A 16702-nucleotide genomic window follows, 5' to 3' on the forward strand; every position below is an offset into this window, starting at 1 on the left:
GCCCAACACAGAAAGCTCTTTTTATCATGGGGGAAATGTGCTGAACTGGGACCCGAAAGCCTAAATTCCAGTCCCAAGTTGGTTATGGACTTGCTTTGTGTCACTGAACTTCTCTTTGCATCGTGTTTCTCAACATGAGAGCAAGGGGATTGAAACACATGGTCTGTAAGATCTTTAAACTGAAAACTCTGTCAGCCTTCTTTTCCTGCCCAGGCTCTGACATTCACAGACATACTGTGGACCCAGAAAGGATGTGAAAAGTTGCAGGCAATCAGTATGCAAAGCCACAGTAGTTTTACAGTCGGAGGGTATCACATGTTTATTAAGGCACAGCTAAGACCTTATGCATAGTACCCAGAAAGCCGTTTCTGAAAATTAAAGCCACAGTGCAATTTCAATCATATGAAGCAGTCAGAGGTGACTCCTGCTCTGCTATGCCTATGAAATATTGTTATCTGCAGAGTGCCGAAACTATATATTGTGCTTTGCAAGAGGTGATAGGACTAACTGATGCAAGTTAAAGAATTCTAGCCCTAAAGAATAGAGCACATAAACTTGAAAGTCCTAAATAAATGAGTACATGTGGTATAATGCAATGCCACAGAATGTCACGACTAAAATATTACATTATCAAGAACCGGTAGACTTCTTAAATAAGTTGGGTGTGATACAGAATGTAAGTACATTCTCTAAAATTTGTCAAGGGTAAGAGCAACACATAAAGTTCTAAATTTAAATTTTGTCTATATCATATACAAGTGTTTGGCATTTAACTTTTTAATTTAAAACTCTATTGTGTGGTGTCTTATTTTCCTCTCTTTTATGACTGCATATATAGAAATCTTGATAACCAACAGGTAAAAGTTTTTAAAAGAAGGCACTATATCACACGTTTCAAACCCATACCACAAGAGAGACATGATAACTTTTCTGTAAAGGGCCATTAAATAAAAGAGAAGGAAAATGAAAATTATCATAGGTTATGAAGAACTAGAACATGTGGCTTTTGACATTATCAATAAACAGCTTCAAGAAACCAAACAGTCCCAGGAAAGGCTAACTTGAGATAATAACTGAAAAATCCCTTCTAAAGAATTGGGGTTTGAATTAGAGAGTAAGCAATTCTTCGCACCAGAATCATTGACAAAAAGAAAATCCAAATGAGGAAATTGAGGTCCAGAGAGGCATTATAAGCCAGGTCACAGGTATATTTAATTTTATTCAAAGCTCTCATCTTCCATTATCCCCTTTTTTCTTTACCATTCATTTATTTCTCAATGAATGGTAGATACCTCCAAGGCCAGGATTATGCCTTTTACTCTTTGTCCCTTCACTATATTCAGAAGAGGACCCACAAGATTTACTAAGGTTAAGTACTCAGATATTTGTTGAATGGAATTGAATTTATACACCTAAGACCATTGTGGGTTTCTTGAGACTCTTGCCTCTAACGTCCAGTTCCTCAGCCTGTATATTACATGAGAGAAACACGGTGGGAGGGGGAGACCACTGCAGAGCAGGACTGGGAGCTCATCCTGGGGATGGGAATGGGGCTGTTACAACTTTTCCTAGCTCTTAATCCACTCACTGTTTATTTTTCCAGTGGTTTCACACTATCACCATCATCCTCCTTCCTTTTGTTTTTACTCTTTCTTCTTCCTAGCCTGTGACTTAGACCCACCCTTAGCTCTCACCAGCATCAGCATCAGCATCAGCTCGGATAATGGCAATCCCAGGTTACAACCCAATTCTGTACAATTCAACTTAAAAACACAGTTAAATACTTATTTTCCCGGGTACTGCGCATAGAAACATAAACATGCATGAGATGACTCAAACTGTTCCCTCCAACAGCCCATAGTCTAAGTATAGAGATGGGTATATAAAGAAAGTAATTATGAACTGAGAGTAGAGCAACATTAGACTTATCAGTAACCTATAGAAAGAAATGCCTCACATTTTTGGGAAGAAGAGAAAATCTACATAAGAAAATGGCATCTGAGCTGATTTTTAAAAGACGAATAAGAGTTCAGTAAAAGAAGGGGAAGGGCAGACGATGGCATAGACAAAAGCACAAATCGTGGGTTGGGGTTTAGTGCTGCTAGAGGAAAGGTAGATGATGGTGGAGAAAACTGAAGAGTCCTGACATAGGATGTGAAACGGTACATATGCACTCCTTTGTCCCTATTTCCAAATTCTCCACATAAAAATTCCTGAATAGGTATCACATGCTTTCCTTGAAGGCCAGTTGGTTTCTGAAGGTATCTTGATATAAGAGGGACATCACAGAAAAGCCACTGATCTCGTTGGACCCACAGAAAAGCCACCTGAAGGTCACCGCCATTTGAGTGATGGCATTCACTAAGCCCCACAGGTAGGACGCTGGCTCTACCAGAGCACAGGGTTCTGGAGGCATGCTCCCAGAGAGCAGAAGAGCGTGCGATGGCAACAAAGCAGCTGTGGACCATGGCAGCCAGGAAGAACATCCCCCGGTTCCAAAAAGACAGGAAGAGGAACTGAGCAGCTTACCCTCCAAAGGGAGCAGCCCACCAGAGGCCTGGGGGCAACTGTGGAAGAATAGTAAATGTCCAAAAGTGAAAAGCTTTGAAGGAAGGTGTACATTGGGTGTGGAGGCATGACCCACCCTCATAACTACAATGATGTCAAAGTTCTCCATTTTCCAAAACAGAGAGGGTCACAGAGGGCAGTACATTCCTGGGCCCCATGTACTGAATCCAAGCACAGCAAACTCTGAGATTTGGGTGAAATTTGCCATCGTGTAAGTGCCGAGAGGGTGAAAGATTTTTAAGCCAAATGGCATTCAATACTTAGAGCATTAAATTAAATTAAGTTTGATATATTTTTTAAATATTTTTACGCGCCCCTCTTCACCTCTGCCGTCACCATGAAAAGAGTTTTTCCCAAATACCGGCTGCCCCTTGACAGGGGGCAGACCCGAGCTAAGCTCTCAGCAAAGAGTCAAGCCCAGCCAGAGCTGTGGCAAGAAGGAGAACTGCCCAGCTGGTCCCAGGCTAGACCTGCCAACACACAGGCGCACTCCAGCTACCTGAGGAGTCAAGGCTTTGTGGCTCACTACTGAGGTGTGGTAACCGCTTGCTGCCCGGGCAGTGGCTGAGTATTCCCGTGTTCTCAGTCATCACTCCCATAGGAATCCTTTCCCTGAGTCAGTGTTTGGAGCTGAGGGTAAGTCTGGATGCTCAATAGTGACAGATGCACTGAAAACAGTAGTGACCTGTCAAAGTTTTTGACAGTAGCAGGTGGCATGAAACCAGAAATGCTTTCTAGTACTCCTCACGCTGAAGGTGGACTGCAGACTCCCTGTGCAGATATCAAAGCTTTTCCTGATAGAAGGTAAACTTCACAGAATTAGTGTCTCAGACACTCTGCCAAACTTAAGACCCACATTTGTCAAAAAGCCCTTCCTGCGTGGTGTCAGAAATGATGGGCCCAGGGAAGTGTGGCACTATAAACATTGTTTGTTCAAACATGATGTAAAATAAAAGGTTAGTTCTTAAATAAACTGCATTTGGAAATCATAACTCTACCAGAAAGATATAAAAGGATAATAGCATGTAATTAAAAAGCCTTCTTGAAAGCATACCTATGAAAAGGCAATTACATCACATACTAGGTCCATATACTTGTAAAACCTGGCACTTGCTACAAAAGCAAACAGGAATGAACATTGGCAGCTCAGAGTTTGGATGGTTCCATCCCCATTTGGTGCCACCACTGACTCTGGATTGAGGTGAATGGAACTAAAGACGAGAGAAGAAAGCCAGGCTGTCAGTCTAGTGAGAGTGATGGAGGTAAGAACAGGATCCAACCAAGAACCAAGTCTCCATCTTTTCTCCTGCTCTCGCAGCCCTACAAGGAGCTCCTGTCCAGAACCCAGGGATTCACGTCAGTCTGGGTCTACCATTTGCCTGGGTAAAAAGAAAAAAGAGTACCACAGACTGGTGTACATGCTATGCCCTGCTCCCAAGAACTTTCATGTCACAAGGCTTTTTAATGATAAGCAAGACGACACCTGCCCTCAAACAGGAATGTCACTTGTAGACATAAACACACATAGTAAAATGCCAGAGCAGACACTGGAAAACCTTTGAACTGCTTAGACCAAGAGGACTTATCCCTCAGACAGTTTTGAAATCTCTATCTTCTGTGAAAACAGAATCATTTTATAAAATGCTTTCTAAGTTTTGGGGACAACCATTATAGTGATTCAATGTTACTCTGAAGGGTGCCCTGTACTCACTTACCCTACAAGACTATTGTAAAGGAATCCATGAAAAATCATTGCTTCAGGAATGGTCCAGTCCTTGGCTAAAGAGAGATACTATGTTGCTTAAATAAAGACCTGCAGAAAAATCTACGTTAATTCAGAATACATGCCTGAAACCATGAGGAGAAATTCTATGAAAATAGTAAATGTTCTTCCCCATGTTTAGTCAATTTTAATTACCAATTGTCTTGCATATTTTTTCAACTGTTTCATTCCAAAGGCTAAAAATGCCTAGTATTTTATAGACAGTATTTTAGCGCTGTTGCCTGTCACACACAGGCAAATTATTTAAAAGCTGCAGTGTTTAAATTAAAATAAAATGTATGCTTACAGTAGTAAATATTCCTGGATTAATAGAGTTGCCGCAGATAGACTCCCAAAATTGACTGAAGTCTGATATTAGAAAGACAGAAAATTTATCTAGTTTTAGCAAATGTCAAATCAGCAGCTATTGCTTTTAAGATTAATAAAAGATATAATGGTTCCCAGATAGCCTCTAAATAGAGATCACTATGAATGGAGAAGTGATTTACCAACAGTCACCACAATGAGATTTCTTTAAAGGTTACAATCATCAGTTATTTAGCTGAAACACTGCCAGGAATGGCTGGTCATTTCCTGAATAATGCATTATATTCGTTGTATATTTGATCTGTATTATAACAATACAGATATTTCTAAAATAATGGAAAAAATTATCTGTTACCTTCCGATGGCTTAACATATCATTTCCATGAAGTAATTGACTCAGGACATATTATACGCTGTCACCCGAGTGTTCTTTCTGCAAGCACACCTTGTAAATAATCTATACACAATGGGCATCACAAAACAAACTCATCAACCTTTATAGACTTTTAAGAAAAAATATGATTAAACACAGGGCAGAGTAAAGGACTTTTCTGAGGCAGTAAATTAAAATGATTAGATTTCTATATAGTTGTGAGAAAAATTTACTTAAGCTTTGAAGCATAATTATTAAGATGAACAACGCATCACATTTTTAAAAATGTTGCCTACAATGTATAAGTACTTTTCATATAAATTTCCAAATGCCATTAGTTTTATTCAAGAGAGGACTTGGGGAAGCATAAAGCACAATGTCTATCACCTTATTGTTGGCTTGTGAACTGCGCTTCTCATGATGCTACAGGCTATTTATATAAGCTTGTTTATCCACATGAACTTCTTCAAGGGCACAACGCAGAAGACCTTAATAAATTAAAACAAATTTCCTGGATGTTGTTGTTTCATGAATGTTTGATCAGTATGAGTAGCAGCTTTGCATGAAAGAACCAGAGTGAAGCAATAAAATATACATATACTGTGCAGCAGAGTCCTTTCAAAGGAAGTGCCCATTGCATTCCTAGCAACTTTCAAGAATCAGGATAAACAGAATAGAGCCACTGTGCTCACAGCTTCAGTTTGAGCCTATCGTCAGGTTACTAATAGTGGAAGCAAACATGCAGCAACAGAAATCTCCTTCCAGGCCCCTAAACATTCATCCAAGCTCCTTGTTTTTCTCACTGACATCCCCATGGCTTTCCACAGACTGAAACCCATGAGGGAAGAGACCATGGTTTCTTCTTTTTTCCACCTTTATCATGATGAGTAGTGATGGAGTTGAGTTGACCGGAGGCCACAAAGTAAAAATGAAATATCAGTCATACTCTCAAAACTGAGAGAAGTCTCACCTGGAAGGTTAGATGACGATGATACAAATCAAGTATTATCTTTAGAAATGACTATGATACAATAGAGCACCAGTGCTCGCTTCGGCAGCACATAAACTAAAATTGGAAGGATACATAGAAAATTGGCATGGTACCTGTGCAAGGATGGCATGCAAATTCAAGAAGGAGCCCTAGACAGAAAGGCAAAAGCAAACAAAGAAACTCAAACAAACAAACAGATAAACAAACAAACAGGATTCCAGTGTTAGGTCTACGGGCACTTAACTGTATACTCTTTCTACATCGTTTCCCTCGCCTGTAAAACAAAGGCCTGGTTCTATACGATCTATAATTCTGTATTTCTAAAAGGCCATGATTTTAAGAGTAAAAGAAGAATGGACAGACAAGGGAACCATTAGATTTTTCTACTTTGGTAGCCACTACTACCAAGAAAAACCTATAAAATGCAAAACTCATTCAAAGGAAAATGGAAATAAAAGATGATTATCCTAAACAACGTAATACAAGTCCAGTCCCTCAAGCAATATATTTAAAATTTAATAACATTTTGCACATTGTGTGATTTATAACCTTTTGCACTTATCCTTCCCTTCCATCTTGCAAGATTTGGAATAAATATGAAGATGGCCTATTGAATAAGCTCTTATGCGTATAATAAATATTTACCAGGATTATACTCATATCTTTAGCCTGGGAAATTTCCCTACTACACCAGCCTCTGGGACAAGGACTGGTGAATGACCAAGTTGACATCTACACTCTTAAGGGTGGACAGGCTGTAAATGTGCCTTGGTTTGTTAGTGCCCTGCTGCCTTAAACTCACATCTTGCCCTTAAAAGCTACCTTACGATAAGTTCTTCTCAACCTTAGAATGTCAGTCTTCCACTCTAGAGCCAGAGTCTTGAGGCCAAATCCAGTGGCAGCTGCCTGCTTTGTAAGCACAGTTTCATTAGGACTCATCCACACTCTGCTGTTAACACATTGTCTATGGCTGATTTCCCTCTACAATGGCAGAGTTGAGTTAGCCCCCAAAGTCTAAAATATTTACTATATGGCCCTTTACAGAGAATGTTTGCCAACCCCTGCTCTAGAGGAAAATAACTTCTTGCAATTTAGATTCTAATTTTCTTTCTCTCATAAACATAAAAAACACAAACCCTAAGTAGCAATAGGCAAGATACGAACTTGTTGACACATGTACATACTCATACGTGATCGCACCTCTGGGCACGGATCTTAAACAGTAACTGCTTTTGACTTCTCATTTTAATCTGAATCCTGTAAGGGTTACAGCTCCCCACTAGTACCCTTTCCTACAACAGCCAAAAATATGGACCCTTCTCCAAAGGCAGCTGTCAAGGTAAAATCACATAACTGAGAAACCTAGTTCCTTCCGGAGCAGACATTGCCTGAAATTCTGCCGAATGTCCAATTCTATTCTACACTCACCAAAGGTCTAGACACAAGGGTAGGGCAAAAGAAACCAGCAGACCCCTAAAGTCCTATGCTTTGAATAACACACCCTCAAAGTTACAAAATCAGTGATTAATGTCACATAATCACTGTTAAGCATATGCATTTATATTAAAATGCTACAAGTGCCATAAATTATTAGGAGTTACAAGAACATGCAGGAAAATGCCTCCCTTAATCATCAGAGTGAAAAATTTTTAAATAACTAAAATTTTTAAATAACTTCAGGATAACTGCACCATGGATTTGGAGGACATGTATATGCTTATACTTACAGCCTCTAGGCCATATGTATAGGTATTTGAAACATTAATACATGGATTGATTTTTTTAATCAGTCAGTAAAATCACTGCTCAAAACGCCTGCTACAGCTGGACTCTGTTTCCTTCCTTTCTTTGGTTACTAAAGACTGAAAATATTAGTTCTACCCTTTAGCAAATATTCTCATACTCCACCCATCAATAAAAATTTGCATGTATTAGCATAACTTAAATTAAACCCATGAAGCACTTTAATGTAAGTCATTTCATTCTCATTTCTCTGAAATCTTATACGTGATAGAATACTTAGGCTGACAGATTTTTTAAAAAAAGAAAACAGAAAATAGAAGAGGTCCATTTCACCTTCACATGGTGTCTTTCTCATGCAGAGTTCAGACTTCCACATTTGTATCCCTTTAAAGGATTTGATATGCAGGAAAAGAAGAAAGGATGATGGTAAACATTTCATTTTAAAGACACCTGCAGGCCACCATCTTCCACAGTGAACAGAGGCTTAAAACTTACCTTTTACTGACGTGTTTGGTGGAGGGCCTTCCATTCGCAAGTTCCACGGAGGGTCTCCCTGGTTAGCAAAGTCCCTCATTTTCAGATAGCTAATGGTAAGTCGAATGATGGACGCCTTGTCAAGCTGGCTTGTGATAGCTGCAGGAAGAGGCAACAACTTGGCCAATTCATAGAACTCAAAATTTTCTTTGCCCCGACGGGAGCGAGCAGCATCTCGGGATTTCTCTTTTCTCAATGCTTGTAAACTGAAATCAAAGAGGTGAAAAAATGTTGTTCAGAACATAGGATTTTCTCATCGGATAGAAACTGTTTTATTTTTATTTCCCCTTTTCCCAGCAAAACGCTACCAAATTCTTCTTCCAGGGGTCATGGTAAAATGAGTTACAGACAATGTCCACTAAAACCACAAATTCTACCTGTGGACTTAGATGCCATAAACTCAAATGCAACCAGTAAATGTAGTGCGCTTGTTAGGATTTTTCCCCCCGATTTACCATGCATTAACATACACTCATTCTTTCTAAGACATAACCATAAGATTTATAGATGACGCTTGATGTTTTCAGTTATAACCAGTTTATTAAAATATTGGGCTTATATTTACATTTCTGTTCTCAAGCTAAATCTTAAGACCCCGCTGGGATCTTAAGCCATCAAAAGGACACATTTAAAATTTTTTATTTCAAGTATTACCTCAGGAAAAAACAGCAAATACAAACACAATTCACAGAATCAACAAATAAGACAATGATGCTTCCAGCCCTTGGTAATGATCAAGACCTTCAGTCAGATAAAGAAAACATCCTACTAAAGATGAAGATTTCAATGTGACTTTATAAGCCTGCTGGTAATTAGCTGATAAGAGAATACTTTCATACTTTTACCAATGGACATACATTAATGAATGGATAGAGTCTCTAAAATACTAGAGGGTAAAATACATTGCCCAGAAAAGTAAGACTTTAAGATATTATAAACTTAATGTTGAAAGACAAAACTCTGTGGGTTATTAAAATTTATAAACATTATGGACACATTATTTCACAGAAGAGGCAACAGGTGGAATCCAGCATTTTTCTTTAACTATTCATGTGCATTCCTGTTTGAAGTTTGCTCACATTGCTGAGGGCAGAATTTGGCACAACTGAAGTTACCTGTGAGCATCTGATGGAAAAATTCCACCTACTCTGAGTTGCTCTAGTTCGTGTCTGACAAATTCAAAGTCAGACACTGATGATAGGTAATTGGGTAATATTTACAGTTTCCAGGTACTATTAAGATCATTTGTAAGTATCCATTTTAATGAACTCTGAAGGCATTTTAAATCTTTGAAACTAGCATTCTGGTTTCCCATTATAATAACATGAAACAGAAACAAGGAAGGCAATAAAGCCAGAGGAATAGATCAAAATGAGTTCAAAGTGTGGCTCCAGTCTCTTGGTAGAATATGCACAGTAACATTCTATATCACGTTATAGCATTCCAAATACCTTCATGGTATAACCATTCTACTCACTGCAAACACTCAAAATATCTATGTAATTTAAGTAATGCCAAATGTTCTCATCAAATATTTGCTATGCTAATAGCCCAACCAGTTTCATGTTTACTCCATACTAAAATATTCCACAATAGCTAACTAATGTATTTCTCAGAACTCGACAAGCTACCACTATCATTTTCAAAGTCACAGCGGTGTCAGGTGGCAAACCTTTGCCTCTTGATAGCTCAGGTGATAACCTCAGGCAGAAATATCCCTAATTTACAAAGAAAAGATATATGATGCTACTTATTTCCCAATCTCTTATTTGGTCTCCATTCAATTCTGTAAATGATCACTTTTGGCTTGTTGAAAATGATGTCAATAAAGTGAGAGAAGCCTTAAAATCTGACAACGTACAACCAGGATCCAGGTCAACATCTTAGGATAGAAGAATGATTCATATCTCTCCCTTTCTATAATACAAGCAATCCATCTAACACCATTTAAGTCACCTGTGCCAAAAGAACTGTCTTTTCACATGTTTTCTCTACCACGTGTAGAGTGCAGTGGTTCAAGTTCAGTGCTTTGCCCTCTTTGTGTTCTTATAATCGACCACTACTCCAGATGTGGGCTGAACTTACAATTTTTTTTTTGGTCCAGTAAGTGACTATGACAGAGCTCTAGAGCAGAGGTCACAAACTCAAGGGCGTGCAGGATTACGGCAGGGAATATCAATGCTTGGGGAGGCCTGGCAATGACTGTGGTAGCTGGACAACAGCAGTCCAAGCAAAGGGACAGCACACACATCCATCCAACTGCAGCCTTGGATGAAGGCATGACTGGTGTCACCACATCTCTACTTTTTCTATTTCTAGAGAACAAAAACTGAATTTTTACATGGCATTTCCAGTTTTATGTTTTAATTTTATATTAGCTAATTAAAGTTTTAAAAATTATACAAGCCCATTAAAATATGTTGTTTAGTCAATAATGGAGCAGGAACTCCCTTTATAATTGGGTAATAATTTGGGAGACCACTTTTGAAAGTAGTTTTAATGGATGATATATGTAACTTTCCTTTATATATGTCACTCAAATGATCACAAATGTACTTGCTTGTAACCTATCATATTTTTTGGACTATAAGATGCACTTTTTCCCTCCCAAATTTGGGAGGAATAATGGTTGTTAATGCTGCTACTGAGTTCTGTTTACATTTACACTGGTGAAATATTATGTTATTTATGTTATTAACTATTTTACCACATTTTTTGCTACAAACATTTTTTTTCTATTTTCCTCCTCTGAAATCTAGGTGCATCTTATGGTCAGAAAAATATGGTAATTAATATTACTACTATTCATGCTAGGAAGTTTTCTATTCAACTGAAGCAACTAGAGAATTAGGCAATTATTATAAAATTGATATTAATGCATAAGCTTATCAATAATTTAAAGAAAAACTAAATCAATGGGGACGAAAGCACAAGGTCATGGAAGCAACCTAATGGGCTCCAAAGCCTAGTAGAGGGGAGGTGGCCTCCTACACCAATAAGGGGAAAGGAAATAGGTGGACACTGAAATCTTTCGGGGCCTTGCCTAAACCCCGCCCTCTGACACGTGACTGTTGTAAAATAGCACAGGGTGCAACTTACTTTGTGTTCCTGCCCCTCCTTCTTGCTGTTTTTCTTTTCTCCACACCTCCCTCCTTTTTTTTTAAATCTAACGCACACACTGCTACCTCACTGGAGTAATCTTCTTGGCTATAATCTCAATAACAAAGGGTTTCCATGACTCCCACATCACATCATTATGCAGACACCATAGTTCAGAAGACTTTCAGAATGATAGCACTGTATCTGTAATAAGTAGTAATTGGTTTTGAGGGCAACAGCAATAAAATACAGTCAAAGGATTATAGAGGTTATGGAGATGCTGACAGAATAGATGAATCTAAAGACCTTAAGACAATGACACAGATTGTGGAGCAATCTTTTGTCTGCTTTTGTGAAGTAGAGCCTAGTAATAAACAGATCTCAAATTGAATTAAAGACTACAGTAAAACCTAAAATAAACTTTGTATTCACACATTGTGTTATAAACCAAAACCAAAAATATTTACGGACTGCTAAAGGACGGATTGTTTGTACATGAGTAAATGCAGTGCTGATCTTTGCCATCTGAAATATGATTACACTTCAGAGCCACAGTAAGTTACTCCCTGGACCCAAACCTCCCACTGCTCTAATGCTCTTCCACTTAGGCTCTGGGCAACAGGAAGAAGAGACTTCCTTATTCCTCATCAAATGAAGGTTTCAGCTCTCTTTGTTGAGGATATTATCTACTTCACCAATCACTACCACCAACTAAAAGCAAAAAAAAAAAATCAACAGACATTTCAAAAGACAGATACATATGTGTGTGTGTGTAGACAGATATAGTAAGAAAGTCCTATACAAAGTTGTATGTATATGTATATATTGGAGGAAATAGAGTAAATGATTTTCAGATTCTCCTTACTGGTCCTATCTCTCTAACCAAAAGGGTAATGATCTAGTATCTAGAATGTCCCTCTTATAAACGATAAAGTTAAATCCCCCCCTTTGTCACTGATGGTCTCAGAATTATCCTAACCATGTATCCCTGGTTTAAATAATATTTTTATCTATGTTCTCAACACTCTTAAAGATATTTTATGTTTCTAAAGTTATATCTTAAGCACAGATAATAGAAATTCAAAAAATTTACTGGTAATGACAATGTATGATGAACGTAAAGTGGTTTTCTTTTTTTTTTAATAAATACTTTTGTGAGGACTTCCAGACATGATGGAGCTATAGGTAGAGAGGCTTTGCCTCCTCCCTAGCACAATCATAAGAAGGATAACAACCAACCTAAAAACAAAAAACAACCAGAACTATAGAAAATTGAATTGCATGGAGGTTCAACAACCAAGGATTTAAAGAAGCAGCATTCATCCAGACAGGTAGGAAACCTGAGATGGGCAGCTGGGGCACAGAGGGTGTGGCGTGGCAAGGCAGCAATGAGGCAGCAGTGGCAGCAGCAAGTGGAACAGGCAGTCCCCACATGCAACTTTGGTGGATAAAAAACATGAGGGAAACAAGGGAGTGAGCTATCCCAGCCACAGGCCAGAAGGTTCCAGTGCCAGATAAGCAAAGCCTTATAACCTCCGGCTGTAAAAACCAGTTGGGATTGAAGTGGCAGAAGAAACTGCCAGTCACTCAGGAGAGTCCAGTTAAAGGGCCCACTGGGTCCTAGAATGTGTGCAAACACAATCACTCAGGGAATCAGCACCAGGGCAGGAACAAGAAGGACACCAGCCACTTGCAGGAAGTGGAGGAAGTGACTAGTATTAGGGCAAGAGTCAAGCAAGAAGCAACAAAGCAGGCTGCCCCATCCTGGCAAATACCTAATGCACCATGCCTTACAATGTGACAAGTACACTGACACAGGAAGTCAAAGCAGGTCTACCAAAGACAAAGAAAAACAGGGAGGCTGTCAATTTGGGGAGACAAAGCAATATGGCCCAAATGAAAGAACAGATCAAAACTCCAGAAAAAGAACTAAGTGATACAGAGATAGCCAACCTATCAGATGCCGAGCTCAAAACACTGGTGATCAGGATGCTCAAAGAAATTATTGAGTATGGCCACAAAATAAAGAAAGAAGTGAAGGCTATAAACAGCAAAATAAAGAAACATACACAGGGAACCAACAGTGTAGGGGAGAAAGCCAGGATTCAAATCAAGGATTTGGAATAAAAGGAGGAAATAAGCATTCATCCAGGACAGAAAGAAGAAGCAAGTATGTACAAAAGTGAGAGAGGGTTAGGAACCTCTGGGACAACTTTAAATGTACCAACATCTGAATCACTGGGGTGCCAGCAGGAGGAGAGAAGAGCAAGAATTTGAAAATTTATTGGAAAGAATAATGAAGGAAAACTTCCCCAAGTTGGTGAATAGACATACAAGTCCAAGAAGCTCAGAGAGGCCCAAACAAGTTGGACTCAAAGAAGGCCACAACAAGACACAAGATAATTAAAATTCCAAAGGTTGAAGATAGAGAATCTTAAAAGCAGCAAGAAAAAAGCAAAGAGTTACCTACAAAGGAGTTCACGTAAGACTATCAGCTGATTTCTCAAAAGAAACTTTGCAGGCAAAAAGAGACTGACAAGAAATATTCCAAGTCATAAAAGGCAAGGACCTATATCCAAGATCACTCTATCCAGCAAAGCTATCATTTAGAATGGAAGGGCAGAGAAAGTGCTTCCTAGATCAGGTCAAGTTAAAGGAGCTAATCATCACCAAGCCCTTATTATATGAAATGTTAAAGGGACTTATCTAAGAAAAAGAAGGTCAAAACTATGAACATTAAAATAACACCAACTCACAACTATTAACAAAGCTGAATCTAAAAATCAAAAACAAAAACAAACTAAGCAAACAACTAGAACAGGAACAGAATAATAGAAATGGAGATCACATGGAGGTTTATCAGTGGGGAGGAGGGTGGGAGAGAATGGAGGAAAAGGTACAGGGAATAAGAAATGTAATTGGTAGGTACAAAATAGACAGAAGGATGTTAAGAACAGTATAGAAAATAAAGAAGCCAAAGAACTTATATGAACGACCCATGGACATGAATGAATGAAGCAGGAAATTGAAGGGAATAGGGGTACCGAGCAGATCAGGGCAAAGGGGAAAAGAGGGACAACTGTAATAGCATAATCAATAAAATATACTTCTATGAATTTTTATGATGAATTTTATACTTTTAATGAATTTTAAGTTCCTTTGGCAAGTTATGTGTTTAGTACAGACTGCTGGTGAAGGAGTTAGAAGACCCACCTTGGCCACTTGCAGATATTGTAATTCTAAGTCACATCATTGTGATTAAATTTTATTTTATAAATCAAGGATGACAAACAGGGCCTTTTTGGCAAATCCCCTGGGACTACTGCAATGATTCATAAGAGAATTTCCATGGCAGTATATTGTGACCTATAAGGGAATAAACTCCTTTGACAATTTTAAATTTTAACAATTAAGACAATTTACAAACTCTAAAGATGGCAGAGTCCACTTCAGAAGTTTACAACAGAGAAGAATTTCTAGAAATTCGAAAGACTTGGAACTGCCCCCAAATATAGCCAACCCATCCTTAAACTTGAAGCATAGGAGTGAGGAGTATGGCCTTTGTAGCCACATTGTGAGTTCATGTCATCATGCAGTTACTAGCTGAGCAATCTTGGACAGGTCTCTTGACCCCTCTAAACCTCAATCTTCTCATCCACATCACAATATTCTTGAGAGGAGTAATTGAGCTAATGTGCATAAATTGCTAAATGTCTGCCATATTGTAGATACCATATAAGCATTAACTTTTATTATAATAAATATAAAACATACCTGAGAAAAAAGCCCATCTGTTTTAATCCTAGTACCACACCCTATTACCACCCTATTTCTCCATGATTCTGTTCAATTTTCTTTAACCAAGCTTCTTTCCTGACATCATTTTTTACTCTACATTTTCTATGGTTCAAAATACCTGTTTGCCTCTCTCATTGCCCTCCACTCCCCTTTCTCTACCACCTCTATGACCTTCATTTTAGTAAATTTACTTTCCCAAATAGTGACAGGAAAAATCAAACCAAGGAAAGGAAATAAATCAAAGGCCTAACTTCTGTTTGACAACCTTCAAACTGCTTATTTTTTAAACACCTACTATGTTCTCTCAAAACATTGATTATCATTACATTCTGTCTGATGCCTTTTTTAGTGTGTCTTCCATGCTAACAGAAGGTAGAGATTAGGTGCATGGATTGTGGAGCCAGACTGTCTACATTTAAATTCTGGCTCTATAACTTTCTGATTATGCAAACTCAAGAAAATTATTTAGCTTACTTTGTCTCAGTTATTCTCATCTGTGAAATGGGAAGATAATACTGTCTGCTTTATAAGGTTCTATTTGAAATTAAATTTAATTTTTATAAGACATTTACAATCGTGACTAGCACAAAGTAATGCTATATGAGATGTGTTTAATATGAATCTAAGCTCACTTCACAGTGACTGTTCTTTGCTTTGAGATCCACAGTGTCCCTTTATAAGGTACACTCTGTTCTCACCAGTATGATTCTATTTACTTGTTATAACATATAACATTAGGTTTTTAAGTGAAATAAAATTCTTGTATTGCAGAGATATTGATTGTTCATTCCAGTCTTCCTTATGTCTACGGTCTATATATTGTATAACACAGCTGTACTTAATAAGTTGTTCAAATATATATTTAATCAATGGAAGGCTAAAGGTTTAAAAATAAATGACTATGTTCAGGGAAAAGTGTCCATTTTTTACTTCACTAAAGTAGGAAAGAGTGGTATTCAGTTGCAACACAAGCATGTGTATTTATATATAAAAATTAATATCCAAACAATTGTTAGGAGAATAAATTGCTCCAAAAGATTGAGAAACTTCTGTGAAAGACTTCAAACTTGCAATGATAATTCTTATTTAGAAAGAGTATATGTGTAATCCTAGCAGAAAGATAATCCTTCAAAATATCTTCCAAAACATCACAAATCTAATAGTTCTCCCTGATGTCAGGAAAAGCCGGCTCAGGACCTTGGAGAGCTCACACGGAGCTTCTGGGGACAGGCAAGTGTGGAAATGCAGTAGAATCTGTCGCTCTGGTCTCCAAACCTGTGGCAAGACTGAGTCATGAAATTTTGCTCGAGCTAAAATGCACAAAAGATTTTTTTAAGGCATAAAAGGTTAAAGAAGCAGTAGAGCCATGATCACTAAACTAGTATTATGAAATTGACTCGTGATTTGCCATCTCTCTGAAGCTGCCGCAGAGCTGGACGAGGGTGCCAATTGTTCACTGGGCTGCTTGTCCATGGTGGGAAAAAAACAGATAATTTTGGACTTGATG

At 38.2% G+C, this 16702-nt stretch overlaps 1 protein-coding gene and 1 non-coding gene across 2 annotated transcripts in view; one reads left to right on the forward strand and one right to left on the reverse strand.

The window, feature by feature from the left end:
- NPAS3 (neuronal PAS domain protein 3) overlaps positions 1 to 16702 on the reverse strand; it is an 854048-nt gene that overhangs the window by 573174 nt on the left and 264172 nt on the right. Inside the window, exon 3 of the mRNA XM_037050253.1 lies at positions 8260 to 8504. Coding sequence (XP_036906148.1) covers positions 8260 to 8504 — 245 coding nt within the window. The remainder of the gene's footprint in view (positions 1 to 8259; positions 8505 to 16702) is intronic.
- LOC118989935 (U6 spliceosomal RNA) lies at positions 6073 to 6179 on the forward strand. Its single transcript, XR_005067125.1, has one exon. It is a non-coding gene; the product is annotated as a U6 spliceosomal RNA (small nuclear RNA).

Source organism: Sturnira hondurensis, unplaced genomic scaffold (assembly GCF_014824575.4).
Source record: "Sturnira hondurensis isolate 20B ecotype Veracruz unplaced genomic scaffold, ASM1482457v3 Scaffold0006655, whole genome shotgun sequence".
Lineage (NCBI taxonomy): Eukaryota > Metazoa > Chordata > Mammalia > Chiroptera > Phyllostomidae > Sturnira > Sturnira hondurensis.